At 56.2% G+C, this 23,370-nt stretch overlaps 1 protein-coding gene across 2 annotated transcripts in view; it reads right to left on the bottom strand.

The window, feature by feature from the left end:
- Positions 1-3,230: 3,230 nt before the first annotated feature.
- The window catches only part of CASTOR2 (cytosolic arginine sensor for mTORC1 subunit 2), a 54,690-nt gene continuing 34,550 nt past the window's right edge, over positions 3,231-23,370 (bottom strand). The window contains exons 1-9 of one of the 2 annotated variants that reach the window (XM_040260712.1): positions 20,038-20,249; positions 19,199-19,269; positions 14,798-14,991; positions 13,746-13,878; positions 13,096-13,219; positions 12,199-12,309; positions 11,662-11,744; positions 9,055-9,149; positions 3,231-8,975 (exon numbers count right to left, since the gene is read on the bottom strand). In XM_040260712.1, coding sequence (XP_040116646.1) covers positions 8,910-8,975; positions 9,055-9,149; positions 11,662-11,744; positions 12,199-12,309; positions 13,096-13,219; positions 13,746-13,878; positions 14,798-14,991; positions 19,199-19,269; positions 20,038-20,237 — 1,077 coding nt within the window. In that variant the 5' untranslated portion in view covers positions 20,238-20,249 and the 3' untranslated portion in view covers positions 3,231-8,909. Of the gene's footprint in view, positions 8,976-9,054; positions 9,150-11,661; positions 11,745-12,198; positions 12,310-13,095; positions 13,220-13,745; positions 13,879-14,797; positions 14,992-19,198; positions 19,270-20,037; positions 20,250-23,370 lie in introns of those variants that run through there. The other variant, XM_040260723.1, reaches the window with a different exon arrangement.

The following is a 23,370-nucleotide window of genomic DNA, read 5'->3' as shown; positions in this document are numbered from 1 at the left end:
ACCTCTTTTCAGTTTTGTCCTCTCATTCCCAACCCCACTCCCCAGCCCCACAGCATTTAACACAGAGAGGCCTTCTCTGCCACCGGCTTGGTCGCTGCAGTTTTTCATTTTGTTCCTGTGAAGGGTCCTCTCCCATGAGCAAATGCATGGCTGACACCCTGAGTGAGGCGACTCCGGGCTGCCCTGATGTGACCTTTGTTCTCACACTCGGATTGCGTCCATTCACGGACGTTGGGGTCAGTAGCTGGGGCCAGTGCAGACCCCTGAGAAGGCACAGGGACTCCACCACTGGCTCTCGTAGTGGACGGTCCCTTCTAAGATGCCTGGGTCCTTCTTTCCAGCTATCAAGGGGCTGTCGGAATAACTCCCATTTTCTTGGCCATCCCTCCTGCCGTGCATCCACATCTGGCTTCTCTAGGACATTTTTTTTTTTAATTGAAATGTGAGTCGTATACTCTTAAAATAATTTTCAAGTGTATAATTCAGTGGTTTTTGTCTATTAGTCTTTTGTGTGACCATCACCACGATCTCATTCCACGTGCTCCTTCTGGAGAGCTTTTCACCATCATGAGCCCTCTGCTTCCCCCACCAGCAGGGTTACACATGATTAAACCAAGGGGAGGTAGGGACTTCCCTGGCGGTCCAGTGGCTAAGGCTCTGCACTAGCAACGCAGGGGCCCAGGTTTGATCCCTGGTCAGGGAACTAGATCCCATATGCCACAACTAAGACCTGGAGCAGTCAAATAAAAACTAATCAAAACCCAAAACCAGAGGCAGGCAGAGGGACCACACAGGGCGCCCTTTCCCTTCTGTGGCCCTGTATTTTTAAGAGCGGGTTCTGTTCTGGGGCTCAGTCATGTCCAACTCTTTGCAACCCTCCTGCCAGGCTCCTCTGTCCATGGCAATTTCTAGGCAAGAATACTGAGTGGATTGCCAGTTCCTCCTCCAGAGGAGCTTCCTGACCCAGGGATTGAACCCGCATCTCCTGCACTGCAGGTGGATTCTTTACCCACTGAGCCATCAAGGACGCCCCTAAGAGTGAGTTGGGGGACTTCAAAAATTATACTGAAGCCACGAAGAGTTGAATCAGACTCTTTGGGGGGTGGGGTAGGGGGTAGGGAGGGGGGGAGTCCTGGTACAGGGAACTCCTCCCACCCTCCAGGAGAGTCTGATATGCTGCCGTGAGATCCTTGCCAAGAAGCAGCCAAAGCATCTCCCACGTGGAATTACATGCCTAGCTGGGGGGAGGGGCACCAGCCAGTCCCTCCACATCCACGGTGCCCGCCATTCCTGACTGCACTGGGAAGGCTCTTGAGTTGGCCAGGGTCATCTCTCCTGAGATACGAGGCCAGGACCCCAGCTGCCCCCTTTCCTCTTCCTATCAGCCATATTCAGTAACCCAGACTCACCATTCAGATGCTAAGTCTGGTCTCTGGCAAGAAGTCCTCCGTGGCTCCCCGGCTCCCCATGGTCTGTAGTGGAGTGTGAAGCCTCCAGCTGGCCTGACAACCCACCTTGTATTTCAGCCTCATTTCCTTCCAGCCCCGTCCATTTCCACCCTCCTCCACCCTGCTTCTCCACTAGGCTCTCTGCGCCTTTGCTGTCCCTTGTTTGGGTCCCCCAGCTTAACTAAGCTCAACCTAACGTCCTGGGTTCTTGTTCCTCCTGCCTGACCGTGGTCATGGCCCCAGAGCATGGCAGCATCCCCTTGTGGTCGAGCCTGGCACTGCACTTCCCCGAAATAGCCCATTTCCACATCTTTAAATCTGGAGCAACTCAGGTGCAAGGGGCTGTGGCAGAGTCATCTGGCTCTCCAGCCCCCCAGCCCCCAACCCTGGGTTTGCCACTGCCCTACAGACACTAAACCTGGATGAGCAGTGGGAAAAGGAGGCATTTGCCACTGTTGGGGGCAGTGGAGTTCCCACCGATGCTGTGGCCCCTGTCCGAAGTGTGAAGGGTTGAGGAGGGTGCTTAGTCCTTGCAAACCCCAGGAAGAAAAGCCTTCGCAGCAGCCAGAAGGGCTGAGGGTCCAAGCACCTCCGTGAACTGAGGTTGGTGAACGAGCGCATCAGCTCCCATTTTCACCCCCTTCCATTGTTAGGGCTACTTTTCCTGCAAGGCAGGGGTGAGGGGAGGGTGGGGTCTAATGCAGGCAGAGCCTTGCCCTGCTCACACCTGCCCTCCATGGAGAACACCAGCGAGGAGCAGAGTGAGGGTGTGCGAGGTCCAGACCTGCTGGTCTCAGGCCGCTTCCTTTTTCAGCCATGCCGCACAACATGTGGGATCTTATTTCCCTGATCAGGGATTGAATGCCTGCTGCATTAAAAGTGCAGTCTTAACCACTGGACCGCCAGGGAAGTCCCTCAAGCCTTTCTTGCTGGGGCAGCCTGTGTCCACCTGCTGAGGGAGCAGAAGCCCAACTCCAGGGTGCTTGTGGGAGGGACGCTGAGCCTTCTGACCTCAGGGGGTCTTGTCTTGAGGCATCAGCTCCTGGGCTTCCAGCACCAAGAGACCTTTCCTGGGGGTGTGGCATCCACAGCAGGGCCCCCGCCCCCAGGCCCACCTCTGCCAGAGATTTGGGCTGTGCGGAGGGAACGGTGAATGTAGCAGCCAGTTCCCAAGGTGGCCCCAAGGTTACTGTGACCTCTTGGTTTTCACACCCCTGTGTCTCCTCCAGGGTTCAGTCAGAGCTGAGCTGCAATGCTGACAGAACATGGTGGAGAGGATAGTACATGAATTCTGAGGCTAGAAGAAAAACAATTTTTTTTTTTTAGGTTCTGCCTTGGTCCTTGAATCCCTTACTCTGGGGAAAACCAAACACTTAATGTCAGGACATTCAAGCAGTGGAGACTCATGTGGGGACAGGCCGGCAGCCAGGCCCATCTCGCCAGCCATGTGGAGGGGAGCACCTTAGAAACGGACCCTCTGGTCCCAGTAGAGGCTCTCAGATGCCTGCAGCCTCCTGGGACTCTGAGCCCAAACTGCTCCCCAATTCTAAACCACAGAAACCAAGACACACAGATGGACTGTTTTAAAGCCTTACACTTTGGGGGCAACTTGTTACATAGCATTAAGACAACCCTTCTTGCTCTCAAGGCGATTTCCTCTCATATTTTTGTTCTGCCTCCTTGCAGCTCCAGCCCGGTGTTCCCCCAACCATGGTACAGAGGAGGGAGGGAGGAGACTTGGCCCTGGATCAGCATGAAATCAGACGGCCGTCAGCCAACATCATTTGTTTTTTCTTCCATTTTAATGAACACTTTACAAAGTACAAAATATACTGTCTTTTTTGGGGGAACATTAGGTACTTTTTTTCTCTCCGTCATACAGTACATGAATCTCGAGGGTTTTGTGTTTCTTCAAGAAAGAAAGAAAGCGTGAGGGCCCTGGGCAGGGCTGCTCCATTCTCCCCGCGCCCAGAACATGGGACAGATAGATGTAAGTGCCACTGGTACTGCTGGTGACCTGGGGCGTGCCAGACCCCCAAGGCAAGGCCCTGGGCAGGGCAGCGGCCTCTCTGAACCCCGCCGTGCAGCCAACATCCACTCACCCCCATCTTGGGATAACGGAAATGATTTTGGCAAAGAGCAAGAAGAGGGCTTAGGGTTTTGTTTGCCATTAGCCCCTCCACCCAATCCCCAGTTTTGGAGCCAATGCTGCCCAGCTCTCCCTGAACCATTTTCTGAACAGATAAGCTGAAGTAGTGGACAGGAAGATGCACTAGGCTTGGCCTCTGTCCTGGGACCTGAATTTGGCCTGTTTTCCACAAGCTCTTCACCCCGCACTCTGGCCTTCAACTTGTTGGGACGTTTTCTGTGGATGAGTCCCAGTAGGCAAGGGGGCACTGGCCCCCAGAACCTCTCCTTGTAAATACTGTCTTCAGGGCTGGCTGCTTCTGAGGAGTCTGCTGGGCAGGTCTAGCCCTTGGGGCTGGCTGCACGGACCACTGGGCCTCTGCAGGGCAGAGCAGGGCCCCGTGGGGACACCTCTGACCTCTCCCCAGTGTTGACAGTTCAGTCATATCTGACTGCCACCCCATGGACTGCAGCCCACCAGGCTTCTCTGTCCATGGAGTTCTCCAGGCAAGAATACTGGAGTGGGTTACCATTTCCTCCTCCAGGGAACCTTCCCGACCCAGGGATCAAACCTGGGTCTCCTGTGCTGCAGGCACACTGCCGTCTGGGCCACCGGAGAAGCCCACCCCCTCCCCAGAGTGGTTTTAACAAAGTTAAGGGGAGTTCGAGGCCTGCCATCCCCACCCCTTCAATTCTGCACGTGGCTCACGGTAAGAATATACCGAAGCCTTGAAATACTGAACGAGTCAGTCCTTTTGCTCGAATCTGGGCTCTGCAGGTGTGTGCCCCCATATGCACCAGTGTTGACACAGCACACGTTCACACTCACATGCACTTTTACACACACATGTGCCCAGAACTCTGCTCTGATTCCCAACACTTTCCACTCTCACAGCCTGCCCGACCAAGAAGCAAGAGCCACAAGCCCCCTCACCAACCAGGCTGCCCATGGAAGCCACAGGCCAGGCCACAGGCTTCTACCTCCATTCCAGGCCACTCTGGGGCCTTCAGCTCCAAGGACAGAGACTGCCTCAGCCCACAGCTCCCATCCTCCCCTCGCAAGAAAACAGGCTTTCTTGGAGGGTTTGGGTTTCAAAGCTGAAGGCCATAGCCCACCCCACAGCTTTGTCCCTTGGTCTATGGAAGAGAGTCCTTTTGCTGCCTCTAATTTGGAAAATGACAAGAAACCGGAGTGTAAGAAAAGGTATCTAGCTATACCAGGGTTCAACTGCCCTCACAAGTCCCAGCCACTCTTCCCAAGCCTGCCCTCTGCTGGGCTGACCACCATCCGCCATCTTGGCCGCTCCCCTCCTAGGCAGCCTCTCTGAATAGAGGGCTACTGCCCGCTCCAGGCCTCGCCCTTGCCTCAGCACAGTCTCCAGGAAACCTGAAAAGCCAAAGCCCCCGTCTTTCCACTGTTGGGCAACCCCATCGTCCTTCCCCAAGCTCTGTTTGCCAAGTCAACAACCGACTCCACTTCGTGGCGGCCGTGACAGTGGGAGGCTGACTGCTCCCCAGCCCTGGCTGGGCAGACACCCTGGGGGCGCTTCTGTTCTCCGCCCCACCATCTTCACTCAGCAAAGTGGCAACACACCCTCGACACCCACCCCCTGGGAGATCCCCACTCTTAGCTGGGGCTGGGACGGGCTCTAGTTGTGCCCACATCCAGATCGAGGGACTCAGACAGGTGGCCCAGGGTGGCTGGGAACTGTGGCCGGAAGGCTCTGGTGGCGGGTGGGCAGGTTCATCTTCAAACATCAGGCAGATGGTGCCCTTGGCTTGGGGTCGGGGGCTGGCCCTTCCTGTCTCCCTGGAGTCTCCTGTCCCGAGCTCTGAGGACTCCTCCTCTGTCACCTCCGAGGGGACATACCCCAACTGACCACGCATCTTCTGGACACACCACTCATCACCACGCCTGCACTGCCCGAATGGGGAGGTCACAGTGGCCAGCTCCAGATTACCCGGTCCCTCCCTCCCCACCGGGGGCCTGGGGCCTGGAGCTGACGGGAGGAGGAGAATGCTGGTGCGTGGGGGGCTCTGGGACCCCTGAATCCTGGGGGAGGGAGGGCTGTGAGCCTCTCCTGCTTGGATGGGTGCTCTGGACAGAGGGCAGTGGGGAGGGCACCACTTCCTAGGGGGCTTTGGAGACCCTCGTGGAGACAGGGGTTGTCAAGTGGGCACTGCTGAGTTTCTGCTGGGCCAGGACTGGGGCTGAGGCAGAAAGGGGTTTCTTAGGAGCCAGGGGAGCCCAAGCTGAGTGTTGAACCAGAGGCAGATTTTCATAATGGGGGTGGGGGCAAAGCGGGGGGTCTCGACTCCCCATCTTCCTCACTCTCCCTACCTTAACCTCTCACCCTATGTTCATGGATGACGCAGGCGAGGAGTGAGGGGGGTGGTGAGACGGTTTGAGCTTTTCTTACCAGAGAACAGTGCACACTTGAGACACACCTGGGACCCTGGTGGCAGCTCCAGGGCTCCACGCTCAGTGAGCCAGAGCCAAGAGCGTCTCAGCTCAACAGGGCTCCTTCGGGCTGCCTCTCTGTGGGTCTGGAGACCCCTGGGGACAGCCAGCCAGTGGGGTATCACTTTCTCTTCCCCCAGGTTTCTGCACATCAAGCTGCTGGCTCACGGCCACATGGACACCGAGGACGTGCTGGCCTCCCCACATGGCAAGAGGATGGGGAGGGGTGGGGAACAGGGCGGGGCTCCCAGGGTGTCAGCTCCCGGCCCGTGCGCTGGACACACACCAGTGTAACCCGGAGAGCCGAGTCCTTGCACCAGCCCCTCAAGGAAACAACATCCTGGGCTTCCGTCTCTTTCTCAGTTACCCGGGGCCAGGCCCTAGGAGGAGACCTGAGGACTGTGGCTTCTAACCTTGCAGGTGAAGGAAATCAGGAGGTGCTTGGCGGGGAAGCAGACCTGGGCCGAGCAGTGGCGAAGGGGCTGTTCCTTTCCAAGCGCTCTTCCCCCTAACGGCCCTGTCCCCAAAATAAAACAAGGGTGTCCAGGGGCCTTGGAGACAGAACTAAAGGAAGGGGCTGAACCCCAGCTTTCAAAGGAGACTCAGGGAGGAGGGGGTAGGGACCCTCAACCCCCACCCTGGGGCTCTGCTCTCGGTTGCTGGTCTAATTCTTCTCTCAAGTCAGGGCCGAGGCAGCCAGCTGGCTCCTCTGATCATCGTATTGCCTATATACTTGAATTAAAAATACACGGTGGCTCAAAACGTGCCTGTGTGCACGGCAGACACAGCGGGGCGGAGGCCCTCACGCCCACACATACAGCACACACGCGTGTGCACGCTCACACGGTATATATTAACATATATATTGCTCAAGTATATATGCTATTTACAGTATATATCTATATCAACATAAAACACAGGTATTTATATGTGTGTACAATATACGTCCTAGGGGGTCTGGGGGAAATCACACATTTCTTGGGTTCACGGGGCCGACACACTTGCTCGGCGGGGAGGAGAGGCGGGGGAGCGACATGGGGAGGGGCCGACAGGAAGGGGTCTGAAGGGCACGCCACAGAAAAATCAAGGCCTTCCAGGCACAGAGAGGGTGCTCAGGACGTGAGGGGCTGCCCTGCCCACGCGGTCACCCTGGTTTTGGAACCAGCAAGTAACTGACATGTTTTGGTTGTTTTGGAGTTTTGTGCAAAATGACTTCCAAAAAAAAAAAAGGTTCCGAATCAGTGCTTGAGCTCTGAACATCTGTAAGGATTCAGAGACACACCTCTAACACCGGGTGGGTTTCCAGGGCTCAGAGGGTCCCATGTGGCCTGGAGAAGGGGCAGAGCGGGGCTTCACCCAGTCAAGAGAATGGCCCTTCTCCTGCCAGCTTCTCATGGACGCACGGACAACTCCACCAGCTGGGGGTGGCAGGGGGTCGCCCTGCTCTCTGGGGTGGGGGCTGGTCTGCCACCCCGCTGTCCGTCTCCCTGCAGCCTGTCGAAACCTTCTCTGAGGCTTCGAACCACTCTGCCTTGGCAGCTTTGTGTGTGGGGTGCCCCTGGGGAGCCCTGGATCGAAACTGACCTCTGCTCCCAGCTTCCTGCTCTGAAGGGAAAGCCAAGGCCCCTGGCGGCAGCTCCAGTTCTCAGGCTTGTCCCTGGAGCCACAGGGTGTCACAACAAGCGATGTCACACGTTGGGTCCCGACAGCATCAGCAGGCCCTGTCCCCTGAAACTACTGCCAACCGCAGCCTGGGTAACAAATACATTAAATAGGAGACTGCAACAAGGAACGGTTTTCTCTATTAAGGCTCAGATAAGCTGCCTCCCAGGTCAAGTACTCAAGAACGCCACGGTCCCTGGACAGAGGGGCGGGCGGGCGAGCAGGCAAGGTGGGGGCAGGGGCCTTCCACGTTCCACCACAAGCGGGGCAGGGAGAGGAGGGCAGGACGATGGGGGAGCCCTCTGCTGGTCTCGTTGATCGCTGGGGGAGTGGGGGTGACCTAAGAAAACCCCAGCTCAGAATGCTGGGGACACCCCCACTTGGGGAAAACCGAGGCTCTGCCAGCCCCAGGAGGGTCGGGGGAAAGCAGAGGGGACAGGAGCTGTTGCCCCAAGCTGGTGGGTCTCCAGGGAACCACCCCCCCGCCCCCCAGGGTGAGCGCTCATGGTGGGGAGGGTCTGGACAGGGCCCCCTTGGCAGTCTTGCTGGGAGTCGGGGTACAGGCCCTGTGGTTGGCAGCCAAGGAAGGTTCTAGGTGGCCAGGGTCCCCCGCCCAGCTCAGGGCCCCACCTGTGTTCCCTCAGAGCCTCACCAGCACAGGACTAGAGGGCCGCCCACTGGCCTCCACTCTGCAGGGACCAGCCCAGAGCCGATGGGACCAGAGGCCAGCAACCACGGGGTCCAGAGCCCCCGCCCTCACGAGGGCCTTCCCTGGCTCCATGAACTCGGCCCTGCTCAACCAGCCCCCCAAGATGACGTGACAATCGGTACCCCAGTGTCCCATAGGAGGCACCAGCTTCCTTCAGCATTCGCCCTCGGCCATGGGTGAGGCTGGACGAGAAGGTGGGTCAGTGGACAAGCTCCCTCAGCCCTGGACATCATTTTCTGGGGTGAGGGTTGGGGAGGAGGAGGGGGGTTGCTCTCTGGAGGGTCTGGGAGCTCCAGGAAGGCAGGAGAAGGGGATGGAGAGGCCTTGGCTTGGGTCCCAGGCCTGGTGGGGTCAGCCATTGGGGGCATCTCCTAGAGACCCCGCCTCTGGGGGCCCCGGGGCCTGTTTTCCAGTCTGTTGAGAAATACTGCAAGAAGAGTCTTCAGGGTGGGGCTGGGCCCAGGCCTGGGAGGGGTGGATGGGAGGAGCGGAAGAGGCCCTTCTAGTGCTTCTCTGCTTGGCTGACTTTCAGGGCGCTGATGACGCCGTTGATGTTTTCTTCCGGTACCTGAGAGGGGCGGGAAGTAAACATCTGGGAGCCACCGGACCAGGCCTCCCCTGCCCTGGGGTGGGTGTCCGACACTCACCAGTGCGTGGTCGAACTTGAAGGTGCTGATGTAGTAGGCGGGGATGTCTGCGGCGGCCAAGGGCTCGGAGATCTGGGCCACGATGCCGCACTCATCTGGGGACAGAGGCGGGGACCACGCTCAGCCCTCCCTCTGCCATGTCATCCAGCACAGCCTCGGCCGTTCCCCGACAGGTCTCTCAAGCTCCTGCTTTTCTGCCTGGTCTCCCGGGGCTCCTGGCTGGACCCACAGGCCCCTCTGATGGTTGCACAGCCCTCATGCCTGCCCTCCTGATGACTGTCTGTCCTGCTACGTGGTGGAGACTGGTTGTGTCCTAAGATTCTTAAACTACAAATACCTTCATTTTTATTTCTATAAAATAAGGCGGGAAGGAGATGAGGGTCTAGAATGGTGCCTTTCAAACAGTGGCTGCTGACCTGTTTGGGACATGAATTTAGAAGGCTGTTTACTAGCGCTTTATAAAGTGAAACAGGGGACTTTCCTGGTGGTCCGGTGGTTAAGAATCCGCCTGCCAATGCAGGGGACCCAGGTTCGATCCCTGATCTGGGAAGACTCCACATGCTGTGGGGCAACGAAGCCCTCGCACTGCAACGAGTGAAGGCCTTGAGCCTGTGCTCCGCGACTAGGGAAGCCACCGCAACGCGAAGCCTGTACGCTGCGACTAGAGAGTAGCCCCTACTCGCTGCAACTAGAGTAAGCTCTCGGGCAGCAACACAGGCCCAGTGCAGCCAAAAATAAGTAAATAAAACTAACAACAACAAAAGACAATGGGAAAGGGAAGGGCAAAGGGCTCGGACAGCACTTCCGTGGGTGCAGTTGCGTGAAAGCGTAGAGTTGTTAGGGTATGCGTGTGCTGGGCTGTGATGGAAAACACATTTCCTGCAAACCATGATCAGAAGCATATGACATCTGCCAATCTAGAATCTTTCTGACTCTCAAAAAGTTGTTTTTCTTGCAGGGCTATTTTTAATTATTTTTGGCCGTGCTGGGTCTTCACGGCTACGCGGGCTCTGCTCTACGTGCAGCAAGCGGGGGCTACTCTCCTGCTGTGGGCTGCTCCGTGTGTGGGCTTCTCATTGCTGTGGCTTCTCCTGCTGCAGAGCATGGGCTCTAGGGTGCGTAGGCTTCAGGAGCTGACACTCCCGCGCTCTAGAGAACAGGCTCAATCGTTGTGGTGCCTGGGCTTAGTTGCTCTGCAGCATGCGGGATCCTCCCGGATCAGGGATCGAACCTGTGTCTCCTACACTGGCAGGTGGATTCTATACTACTGAGCCACTAGGGAAGCCTTGCATGGCTGTTTATAGCTATTAGCCTGGCGTTAAAACCCTCCACATTCCAGGAAGGTAGGTCCCATTGCTGCTTCTTATACGCCAAATGCCAGGACCCCTGGTGCCTGCCCATGAGGCCACTCAAAGCAGAACACCGCGACAGATGCTTCGAGTTTCACTCACTATCCCACCTGAATTCTCCCTTCATCCTTTCTTTTTTCTGTAATGTTATTATACTGGGTGTACTTTGGTAAACTCTAAACCAAATCTGGGAATAAAAAGAGGAGCGGATACGCATGGCTAATTATTAGAGACATGTATATAAAATGACGATGAGGCCTCTCACCCCAGTCAGAATGGACATCATTTAAAAGTCTACAGATAACAAATGCCGGGGAAGTTGGGGGAAAAAGGGAACCTTCCTATAATTGATGGTGAGGATGTAAGTTGCTGCAGTCACTATGGAAAACAGATATGGAGGTTCCGCAGAAAACTGAAAGTAGAATTACCATGGGATCCAGCAATCCCACTCTGGGACATATATGTGGACAAAACTCTAATTTGAAAAGAAACACGCGTCCCTGTATTCATAGCAGCCAGGACATAGAAACGACCGAAATGTCCACTGACAGATCAATGGATAAAGAAGGTGTGGTACATCGGGATACTACAGAATACATCGGAATATACAACGGAATTCTACTCAGTCTTAAAAAAAAAAAAAAAAAAAGAAATAATGCCATGAGCAGCAGCAACATGGGTGGATCTCAGCAGCAACATGGGTGGATCTAGAGATTATCATACTAAGAAGAAAATCAGGAACGACAAGTATCATATATCGCTTATATGTTAAATCTAAAATATGATACAAATGAACTAATCCGCAGACTTCCCTGGTGGTCCAGCGGTTAAGAATCCACCCGCCAGTGCTAGGGACACGGGTTCGATCCCTGCTCTGGGAAGGTTCCACATGCCAACGGGCAAGTAAGCCTGTGCGCCACCACTACTGAGCCCACGAGCGGCAGCTACTGAAGCCAGTGCCTTGAGCCCGTGAGGAGCCACCACAGTGAGGAGCCTGAGCGCCGCAAGTGGAGAGCAACCCTACTCGACGCGGCTAGAGGAAGCCCACGAGTAGCAACAAAGACCTAGCCCAGTCCCCACCCCCCGTCCCCCGCCCAAGAAACTGAACTCACTTACAAAACAGAAATAGGCTCACAGACACAGCAAACATGGTTTCCAAAGGGGAAAGGGGGTCGGTGGGGGGATAAATTAGAATGAGTATGGGATGAACAGATACCCACTACTACACGTAAACCAGTGTGGAACCCCAGGGGCTCACCAAATCCCAGGGGCTGTCCTCCAATCCGCACCATCTTCCAGAGCTCCCCAGATGCACTCGTAAACAACAAATTACTAGGAAACCTTAAAAGGGAGCGAGAGACGTCAACCCCCAGACGCTGAGAGTGCTCCCTCCGCCAGCTCTCCCTGGAACGCTCCCTGTCGCTGGGGTATTGATGCTGGGCTAGAACTCAGGGGCCCCAAGGACCCTCCAAGCCCTCAGTCCACACGCTCTGCACCTTCCCTCCTCCAGGGGTGGGTGGGCAGGGGCAGGTAGGCAAAGCTGGGATTGGGCTTTGGGAACAACTGCGCCCTTTGCTCAGGCTGGTCAGGGTACCCCTCCTCAGCTCCAGATTGGGGGATGGGGTGGGGGATAACAGCACTGGATAGCGCTGGGTGACTCAGGGCCTTCGTCTCTGAGTGGCCTGTCACCTGTAAGCTGGGGCCGCTCACCTCCAATGAAGGGCTAGGGCGGGGACCTGTTAGGACCAAGTGGGTGATGGGCCCATCATCAGCCTCCACCCGGGGCCTGGCTCACCTCTGCTGGGTCTGCACGTCCATCACCAGGGAGATGTAGCCCTCGATGAGGGAGAAGGAGAAGAAGCGGATGTGATCGCAGTCATCGCCGGACGCCAGGGGGTCCTTCACTCTGGGGGCCGGGGGGAGATGGTGAGGGGGGGAGCGGGGGACCCACTTCACCCTGACCCTCACCCAGCCCACCTGCCCTGCCTGTTAGCTACGGGGTGTCCGGGAAGGCACCGACCAAACCCTGGCTCTGACCCTGCCTTGCTGGGGGACCCTGAGCCACTGCCCCCTCCCTGGTCTCCACACCGGCGAGATGCAGGTGATTCCACGGCATTCACGGGGGTGAGCACTGCACTTCACAGTGTTGAAGACCCAGCTGGCCCTCTGCATGGGCTATACTTGCCCCTTCCTGGACAGGGTTCCTCTGTCCCTGTGTTGGCCAACATCTCAGGGCACAGTCCGTGGTCACTACCAGCTTGCTGGCCCCTGATCCCACCCCGCTTGGTGTTGGCCGAAACTTAAAATCTGCCCTGAGGAAAAATGCAAAGTTGTCATCCAGCAAATGAAAAAAACCCGAGTTCCTGGCTCTTCAAATGACTGGGCTTGCCCAGGAGCTCAGGGGACCCTGGGGTGTTCATAACATCTACATGTGGGCCTGGGGTTTCAACAAGTTTTGGGGTTTGCAATGAATCAATTCTCCCCTTTAAGCAAGGGGATTTGGGGTAGAGTCATGTCTCTCTTCTCAAGCTAGCTCCCAGAGCAGGCCTGTGCTTCCCTCCTCGGACTTTCTCCCCCCTCGGATTAGCTCCCAGGGCAGGCCTGTGCCTCCCCTCAGACTGGGGCTTGTAGGCAGATTCGTGTCTCCTTGGCCCACCCTGCAGCCCCTCACCCCCGAGGGGGGCCTCCCTACCCGTTGGAGTAAAACATGACGTCCATGAGGAGTGTGGCAACGGTGGGCAGTGTGTCGGGGTCCAGGCTGGTGACACAGAATCTGTTGCTCGGGCTGGACAGTGGGTGGATGACAGGCCTCTGGACTGTGGGAGCACAAATACGGGGCACGCTGAGGCCAGGAGGTGGCAAGGGGCCTGGGGGGGCGGCGGTCTGCCAGCAGCTGCTCTGGGGAGGCCTGATGGCAGGTTCTGAGATCCGGCCCCGGTCACTTCTGCAGCTCCCAGCACCTGCTGCAGCTCTCCTAATTCTCTGGGCTCACCCCCCCAGACCCCTGGGCTTTTGCACATGCCATGCCATCTGCCTGGAAAGCCCTTCCCAAACTTCACCACCTATCTTATTAGCTCCTACTTTTGCTATGTAAGTTTTTCAGCCTGAGAGTCACTGCCTCTGGGAGGCCCACACTGATACCCTGGGCTGGGTCAGCAGTGGCCCCTGGCCGTTTCTGGCTGTGTCCACACCCACCGCCCTTTGGAGACCCTGAGTCTGAGGACTGTTGAACCATGTGATGGCCTGGCCTTCAGCTGAGGCTCTGAGAATGGGGGTGCCCTGGGGCAGGACCTGGTCATTTCCTGAAGTTTCTCTGCACAACCCTCCCCTCCCTCAACCCACCCATCTTGGGCTTCACGAAGCCGTTGGTGATGCCAAGGTTCTCAGCCGCCACTGTCTCGCCATTGACGACCCGCAGGATGGTGAACTCTGATGACAAGGTGTGGGTAACGAAGGGCAGGTCCCGCTCACGCACCTGGGGACAAGGAGTCAATGAAGTGAGTGTCCCATGATCCCCGGCTGGAGTGGGGCTGGGGGTACCGGCCCCTTCGCTCTGAAATTCTGTGCCCAGAACCAGTGTCCCCCTCCTGGCCTCCCGCTGTCCTGGTTGGGACAGGGGCACGTGACTCTCCAGGGACGGAGGGAGGACCAGAGGGGAGAAGATGCCCCCCCCGAGGGCAGGGACGTGTGGGTCCATGCCCCACTCCCTTTAGAATGTGGTGCCGAACCTGCCCCCCGACCACGCCCCCACGGGGGAAGAGCACAAACAACTCGGTGGCCAGGAATTGCTGTCAGCTCTGCGACTGGACAGTGAGATCAAACCAAGTCCATCCTAAAGGAAATCAACCGTGAATGTTCATGGGAAGGCCTGGTGCTGAAGCTGAAGCTCCGATACTTTGGGCTACCTCACGTGAAGAGCCGACTCACTGGAAAAGACCCTGATGCTGGGCAAGATTGAGGGCAGGAGGAGTAAGGGGGCAGCAGAGGATGAGATGGTTGGATGACATCACGGACAATGGACATGAGTTTGAGTAAACTCCGGGAGATAATGAAGGGCAAGGAAGCCTGGGGTTGCAAAGAGTCACACATGATTTAGCAACTCAGCAACTCTGACCAGAAATGCCTGCCCCCCTGGAGGAAGTGCTATGGGACTGGGGAGCCAGAAGTCTAGCTGTGAGGGCGTCCCACCCACACATCTGGCATCCAGTTCAAACCAAACAGGGTCCACTCAAAGGGCAGGTAGTGCATGGAGCTAGAGCCTAGCCTGGGCCATGCTGACCCTGGACTGATGACCCCAAGGTCCCCTTGACCTGTCTCTGAGCAGACCATGAAATGGGGGCGGGGGCACAGACTTTGCGGATCACGTTGGTGGGGGTGCCTGCGTCACAGCTTACCAGGATGAAGTCCGTCTGGTAGGTGGACAGCATGAACACTGAGATGTTCTGATCGGCCAGTGGGGCAATGACTGACTTGGCGATCTTGGTCACGCCGATGGGCTGGGAGCTGGAGAAGCTGCCGCCGCCAGACACCACATTGAGGGCCAGCCAGGTGGCGTCGGCCACGCTCAGGTGTTCTGAAGAGGGCAGTTCTGGAGGGGGACACAGAGGGCCGGCCTGTGACTGACAGGCCCCAGCTGTGCGACCATGGCCAGCCCGCCCTCTGGACCCGAGCGCCCTCATCTGTCAGAGGAGGACGGGAGACTGGCCTCTGTCCCTCCTGGGAGGACCTTCAGAGGAGTCTGGACGTGCCGGGCAGCTCAGTAGGGCGGGGGCCCTGGGGACAAGAGGTTTATCTGTGCTGGGCCTCATTCCCCAGCTGTGAAGTGATGAGGACTCGGCAGCGATTCTGTGGTTTCTGGTTCTCATGACCCTTCCAGGTGCCAGGTCCTGCTATCATCTTATCCAGGTGGAATGGGTCCTATGGTTTTCAAACTGGGTTCCCAGGAACCTCCCGGGGAGGCTGGGGGTGGAGGGGAGGGAGGCCAGGAGAAAACAGGATGGAGGGCCCAAGATTTCTCTCCCTGCTTCCATCAGACCTGTCACCCAAGTCCCTCCTGAGAGCCTAGGGATCCTGCCGGGGGCGCCCCACACGGCGGGGTACGGTCAGGGGGCCAGTGATCCCGGAGTCTCCTTGACTAGCTTGTGAAGACCATCCTACCCAGCCCGTCCTGCAGAGAGAGCACCCGGGGAGGCTACGCATGGGACATGGCACACGTGTGTGCAACTGCACGGACAGGCAGCCACGGTACTCTCCGTGCATCGTGGCTGTCTGTTCAAACCGACCCTGGACCAAGACTGTTATTTCACCCTATTCATGTGACAAACCAGAGCTCTGAGGGACTGGTGACTTAACCGAGATCACTTAGGGAAATAACAGAGCCAGAGTTCAAACCCAGGTCTGCCTTATACACAGACTCTCACGCTCTGTGTGGGCAGTGCATGGGAAGAAGGGCCAGGTCCCCAATTGGCGCAGGGGCTAAAAAGAGGGGCCTGGAGCCTGGGGAGTTAAGGGGGCTCTCAGGATCATAACAATGCCCAAGGGAGGCTGTGCAGGACGGCTCTGGAGGCCTTACCCAGGCTCCTACCTGCCCAGCTCCGGTCGTCATGGCAACCACAGCCTAGGGAGCCCATTGGCCCTGCTGCCTGAGAAGGGCCAGTCCTCTGCTAGGCTGGCTGGAGAGGCAGGCTGCCTCCTAGAGAAGGGAAGGGGCTTGGGAGGTGGAGCGGGAGGAAAGGCTTTAAAAAGAAGGTTCTGATTTCGGGCTTCCACTTGTTATCTGGAGTGTCGGAAGAGAGACTTCTCAGATCCAGGACCGCCAGAGGAATCACGGCCCAGCCAGAGCCAAGAGTCCCAGCTCAATTCTGAAATCCTACAGGGCCTGGAACTGGCCAGAGCGGACTTCCCAGGGACAGCACTGTGAGACTCCACCCCGCCATCTATTTTTTTCTTTTGGTATTTTTGGCCTTGCCACATGACAAGTAGCATGGTCCCCCGACCAGGGCCTGAACCTGGGTCTCTGCAGTGAAAACACCAAATCCTAACCACCAGGCCACCAGGGAATCCCCCTAACCATGCCATCTTGAGCAAAGACAGCCCTAGGAGCCACTGAGGGCTGGGGTGCCCTGACGGTCCCATCAGCTAAAGCCATTTTATAAACATATTAATAAACAGATTTAACAGGAAAAGTTTTTAAAAGTCCCTTTTTACGAAGACTGAATCCCAAAAGCCTTCTTCGGAAAACTCTGGAGGGGTCCTTCCCGTAAGGGTCAGCTCACGCATCACGACCACGCTGACTGTCATGAACCTGCCCTCTGTCTGCCTATCCCAAGCTCCTCGTGACTCAGAGCCGCCCGGCGGCTCCCATGTCCTCTGGAGGAACAGCTGTAGTCCTCGTGACCTGGGAACCAGCGCTGCCCCAGAGGAAGTTCTGGGTTCAGGGAGACGGTCTACACCTATGCTGTCCAAGGCCACTCACCTCATGTGGCTAGGGGCACGGGAGATGTGGTTAGTGCCACAGAAAAAAAATACAATCGAACGTTTTATTTAATTTTGGTTCATTTAAGTCCCCACAGTCGTATGGGGTGAGCAGCTAGTTGGAGTCAACAATTGGTCCCATTAGCCCGTCAGCTCCCCCAGGGTACTGGCTTTTGTTTTCTGCCATTCTCAGCGCAGGGGGCACTCTGAGGCTCCAAGTGAAGGGCTGGGGAGGGAGAGGGCGGCCGTCCTCACCTCTCTCTACTTGGCCCAGGCCCCTCTTCCCACTCCTCTACCTTTGCTGTTCCCTGCCTCGTCCCCCCAGCTCAGTCTCTGTGGTCAGGCTCCGTCTCACTACCAGACCCGGGGTGCAGGGTAACCTCTGACATCATTTCATGTGCTCCTACACTCGACTTCCCAGGACGGGGCAAAGGGCCCCAGGGGAGCCAGTGCCATCCCTTTACATAGTCTGCCTCTCTGAATTCTCAGGGCAGAATGCTATCCATTTGCTTAGAGACCCGGCTCAGAAGTCAGCCCCTCTCCCATTTCACAGACTATGAAACTGAGGCCCAGAGAGGGAGGCTGATGGGCAGGAGATCACGGTGTAAAGGCAGGGGGACCTCATTCTGGCCTCGTGGCATGCCTTCCAGTCTCTCCTTGCCACCAGCCTGCGGCGGGGTGTTGAGAAAACCCCTCTCGCAGGGCTGAGCTTCAGGACTGTCAAGGAGTGGGGGTTCAGGCAGCTGGGGTTCCAGGGCCCCAGTTCTGACAGTGTGGTCCCACTGGCCCTGTAAGGCCTTCACCTGGCAGGTGGAGCTTTGGCTGCCCCAGCCTCAGGCCTACCCTTCCCTAGAGAAAAGGTGGACCATCTCAAGACTGAAAGGGGTTATTATTTATGTCACTACCCATCACCCAAGGCCCTAAAAATAGCCTCTCAGAGCTGAGGATGGTCCCTGGTGGATTGCTGAGGCGCCTGTCACCTCCCAGACCCCAGGTGGGCAGCTCCGTTGCTGGGAGACCCCCGCTCCTGACAGCGGGGCATGCGGGTCCCTGCGCTATGTGGCCTGCCCTCCGCGCGGTCAAGTCAGGCCTTTCCCACCCCGCAGCATCAGGGTCAAGAGGCCTGGGGTCAGGTGGGCAGGGTTTCATCCTGGCTGTATGACTCTGGATAAAACCACCACGTCTCAATTTCTTAAGCTTTCAAACGTGGGCTGCTGAAATTAGGATGGGCTCCAGAAGACGCCTGGAGGATTATGTGAGATAAACCCCATCGGATGCTTAGCTAAGGGCCTGGTGTCTGAGGGCTCACCAAGCGCCAGAGTCTTTCTGTTTCAACAGGAGCTGGGGAAAATGTATCAATATCAAGAGTTTAACATGCGATTTCACTGTAAAGGAGTTACTTGTGGGGCAAAGAACAGTCATGGGTCTAAGCGTTCAACTCAAATGGATTTAAAACAAAGACCTAGGAACCACCTAAAAGTCCATGCTGGAGCCCGGCAGACGAACCCACAGTTCATCTATGACAGAAGACCACAATCTGTTTAAAAAGTAGGTTTTCCGTGGGACTTCCCTGGTGGGCCAGGGGTTAAGACTCCATGTCCTCAGTGCAGGTGGCACACGTTCTATCCCTCGTTGGGGAACTAAGATCCCACATGCTGCACGGTGAGGCCAAAAAAAAAAAAAAAAGATGAACTCTATGGTATGCAAATTATATCTCAGTTTAAAAGATGGAAGAAAGATAGGGTAGGAACTTTGGTGATACCCTGAGGCACTGTATAAAAGACGGAAGAAAAGTTGTTATTCGCTTAGTCGTGTCCGACTCTTTGCCACTCCCATGGGCTGTAGCCTGCCAGGCTCCTCTGTCCGTGGAAATGTCCAGGCAAAAATACTGGAGTGGGCAGCCATTCCCTCTTCCGGGAGATCTTCCCGGCCCAGGGATCAGATCCAGGTCTCCTGCATTGCAGGTGGGTCCTTGACTGTCCGAGTCACCAGGGAAGATAACGGAAAATCATAGAAGGATGGTGACCGCGGCTTGTTCCCATGGGAACAAGGACTCAGGATGTTTCAAAGCACCTCCCTTGTGGGAGGAGCCCCCAGAGAATAAGCCCCCTCCCTCCCTGGTGGCCTTAGTTCTGGGTGGGGTAAGCACTGGCCCCTCTCAGCTGTGGGTCCTCTCCTGAGGGATCAGAACATGGAGGGGAGAGAAGGAAGCTCTACCAACTTTGTAACCCACCAGCAGGTGGGGGCAGAAACAGGTGGGCGAGCAGCCAGCACTGACCACAGGCCACGGTCCAGCCAAGCCCCCGGGGAGAAGCACATACCAAGGAAGCCCTCCTCATCGACAATGATGGTGTAATCCTCCGGGGTCTCGGTCAGACTGAAGAACTTGCACCTGGGTGGACGGACAGACAGACACAGGATATTGTTAAGTCCCAGCAGACCCTGCGGCAGCCGCCCACCCGTGACCTAGTGTACCCAGCGCTCTGACCCAGGCTGCTGGAGCAGGGTTGGGGGGTACTGATTCTTTCTCCTGCCAGTGCCCCAGCTCTGACTCAGGGGGTCTCAGAGAGGCCTAGAGATGACGATCGTTTCCTCCGCCACACCCAGTCTGTGGGGACCCCTGAGCTGGCCAGCCTCCAGGGTCGCCTCCAGGCCCCAGGGCAGCTCTGGCGGGAACCATGCAGATGAACTGTCTTTCCCAGCCTACCCAAACCCCTACATTCTGACCTCTAGGCCTCTGTTGCTGTGCTGTGTCCCCTGCCCATGGCCCCAGCCCTCTCCTCACCAAGCCAAGAGCCCCCACTGTCATTCAGGGCCCAAGTCATATTACCGCACCGAGAGCCCCGCCTTTAGGGCACCCTTCTTCCTTGTACAAGAGAGGGGAGAGGCCGTGTGTGCCATGTTGGGGCATGGATCCCTGAACCGCCTCTGGTAACACTGCTTAGCCTGGGGTGTAAGTTACTCATCCCCTACCCCAAGTGGGACCATCAATTTCCCAAGGCCAGGGAGGGTCCGGCAATCACCCCGTCCTTCTGTATCTTGTCCCTGCTGGTCTCAGCCCTGAGCGCGCTCTGGGCACCTGGCAGACAGGCTGGGCTCCGTGTCCAGGCTGCCCTTGGGCTGGGCTTTGAGGCTGTCACTGGGTGAGGGGGAGGGTTACCTCCTCTCACTGCCTGTCTCCCTGCTCCCCATCCAGCTAGTGGCCCCCAGAACACCCCAGGCGCAGCGACAGGGAGACAGCACGCTCAGGCAGTGGTGTGTGGGAAACTGCCCACGGTCATTTATTTTTCCGGTGTCACCGATCTCAAGAGTGAGGCTCAGCTCGGGCTCCGCGCCCAACGTGTAAAACTCATCCATCATGGGAAGTCATGACACAAAGAGGTCCAACGAGTAACCCTGGCAAGGGTCCGAACGGCACTTCTAAGAAGATTAAAATGGGAAAGGAATCCTGAAGTGTCATGGGATGGGGGTGGCCAGAAGGTTACACAAACCTCTCTCCTCCTGGTTTCCCCTCTCCTGGCAGCCGCCCTCCAACACTGAAGCCTTGTCACCAGAACCCCCGTAGCACCCTCTTTCCCTTTTTTATTTTTTTTAAAATTAATTTAACTGGAGGATAATTACAACACTGTGGTGGCTTCTGCCATACACCGACATGAAGCAGCCACGGGGCACATGTGTCCCCCCATCCTGAATGCCCCCTCCCACCTCCCTCCCCTTTTCTCTCTAAATTCGTAAGGCATGAGATCCCCTGGAACTGGTAGGAATGCAAAGTGGTACAGCTATTAGGGAAAACGGTTTGTCAGTTTCTTACACAGTGAAACATTCATGACCACAGGCAATCCCACTCCTGGGTATGGACTCAAGAGAAATGAAAACATGGCCACACAAACACCTGTATGCAAAATGTTTACAGCCTTTATCTGTAACCACCCTGAACTGCAAGCATTCCAAACATCCTCCTTGCAGCCGGAGAGCTGGGTAAACTGTGGCACGTCCACGCCAGCGAATACGAGTCAGCAACGACAAGGAGTGAGCGAGTGAATCCTGCAGTGATCCAATGCAGCTCAAGAGCGCTGGGCTGTGGTAAAGCCACGCGCCACAGGTGAGCGTACTCCGTGCTTCCATTTATGTGGGGTTCTGACTTGCCTTTCTCTTTAAATGAAACTTTTGATCTTGTATTGGAGTACAGCCAATTAACAACGTTTCGATAGTTTCAGGTGGACAGCAGAGGGACTCAGCCATACATATACATGCATCCATTCTCCCCCAAACTCCCCTCCCACCCAGGCTGCCACATAACACTGAGCAGAGTTCCCTGCGCTCTACAGGAGGACCTTGTTGGTTATCCATTTTAACTATAGCAGTGTATACCTTCCCAAAGTCCCTAACTATCCCCACCGCTCCCCCCACTCCCAGCAACCATAAGTTTGTTTTCTAAGTCTGTGAATCTCCTCCTGTTTTGTATCATGTCCTTTAGAGCCCACATATAAGGGATGTCATAGAGTGTTTCTGCTTCTCTGACTGACTTCTGTGTGACATTCTGGAAGAGGCAAAACTGTAAGGATGGAGAACAGAACAGATCCCTGGTTGCCTGGGGCTGGGTTGGGGTTGATGTCTGAAAGTCACCAGGAACTTTCTGGGGTGAAGGAGGTGTTTGGTTTCTTTTTAAAAAAATTATTTATGGCTATGCTGGGTCTTCTTTGCTGGGCAAAGGCTTTCTCTAGTTGCGGCAAGCAGGGGCTACTCTCTAGCTGCACTGCGCGGGCTTCTCATCGCCGTGGCTCCTCTTGCTGTGGGGCGTGGGGTCTAGGCACACAGGCCTTGGTAGCTGTGGCTTGTGCACTGAGTTGCTCTGAGGCATGTGAAATCTTTCTGGACCAGGGATCGAACTCACGACCCCTGGTGGATTCTTACCCACTGGACCAAAGGAAGTCCGGTGTTTGGATTCGTGATCATTGTGGTGGCGACGAGATTGTATGCGTTTTTCAAAACGGAAAGAACTATACCCTAAAAAGGGTGACTTTTACTGTATACCTAGATTATACCGCCACAAACCCGGAGTTAAGAAAAGCGCTGGTGCCAGAGTCATACGTGAGTGGCAGCCTTCCCCCTCCTGACATTCGGCTCACGCAGCAGCACACGCTGTTCAATTTCCCTCCAGGTCTTTGGTTTTCAAATTACATCTCTTGCCCCTGCCTGTCCCACATCCAATTTGCAACTATTGCCTGGACAAGCAAAATCTGTAATTGCTGAGGGACAGCAGCACATTAGCACCTTAGTGAGTGGCAATCGCTGGTCTGGCCTAGTTCCTTCCTGGGGACCCCCTCTCCCCAGCCATCACCAGAATGCCACAAGCACGTACACCCTGGGTCAGGCGGGAGGGGGGCGGGCAACTCTGCCATCCGAGAGCCCTGCGAAGGCAGAGAGATGTGGTGCTTGCTCTTGGTGCCCTCTTGGCGGTGAGGGATGCTCCAGAAATAGACCGTATAAATGACCCCAAGGGCGTAAACACCGGCAGAAGGCAACATCGGCCTCTGTATAAATGGGGGTATGACTATGCTGTTGATGGGACCCGTGGCTGAGGGCCAGCTGGTAGATATCCATCTCAGAATGTGCACCTTGGCATAGGCAGGCCTCTGGGAGGGCGAGTTGGCCAGAGGGACCTGCAGCTACTCCTCTGGTCAAACTCAGGAGGACCTAGTCTCATATTTCCGCCGCCCCCACCAACGTCCTACACGACTCTGAGCTCACCCCATCTCCACCCCCCAGCTGCTCTGAGATCTGTTTTTGCCTCTCTCCATCACTCTCCTCCACATGAATGCATGCCTAGAAGCCTCTCCAGAACTCTTGCCTGTCTCATCTCATGCATCCAAAGGCTGACAAATATTCTTTCCGCTGCCCGGCACCCCCTTCCCTGTTCTTTGGCTGGACACGTGCTGCTCATCCTTCAAGACTCAGTTTAAGCATCTTCTTTGGGGTGAAATCTTTTCTAACTGGCACCGGCCACCTCCTCTGTCTCACTTCCCACCATAGGAGGGGTCCTCCCTGGATGTTAAAGCCATCGTGGACAGCTAGGCTTGGTGGTGCATCACACCTTTAGGGGACAGTTCATTCATCTCAGAGTGTGTGTGAAGGATGCCTGTAAGAGTTGGGCAGTGCACAACATGTACAACTGCACATGATGGTCCTGAATGCCTTCCACAGTCTAGTCCAGGTAACACTTGTTTCCCCCAGTGGACGATATAAGCTCTCAAGGGGAAGGACGATGGGTTCTCTGCACATACACCTTGTACCTGACATGGGCTGGATAGAGCGTCGATACTCAAAGTCTGATGAGCAAAAGAGTGAACTATGGCCACATCTGCCCCTAAAGCCAGAGAAGCCCCGATCAGAGCAACCCCTGCCTGTCCTTGTGTGCCACTGCTTTGACTTACCCCGCCTCTGGGAGACGCTCAAGTCTCCAGTCCCAGCTCCACGCTCTCTAACGAGCTGT

This window comes from Oryx dammah, unplaced genomic scaffold (assembly GCF_014754425.2).
Source record: "Oryx dammah isolate SB20612 unplaced genomic scaffold, SCBI_Odam_1.1 HiC_scaffold_2, whole genome shotgun sequence".
Lineage (NCBI taxonomy): Eukaryota > Metazoa > Chordata > Mammalia > Artiodactyla > Bovidae > Oryx > Oryx dammah.
The sequence above is the reverse complement of the archived record's forward strand: the minus strand, read 5'-3'. Positions and strand labels throughout refer to the sequence as shown.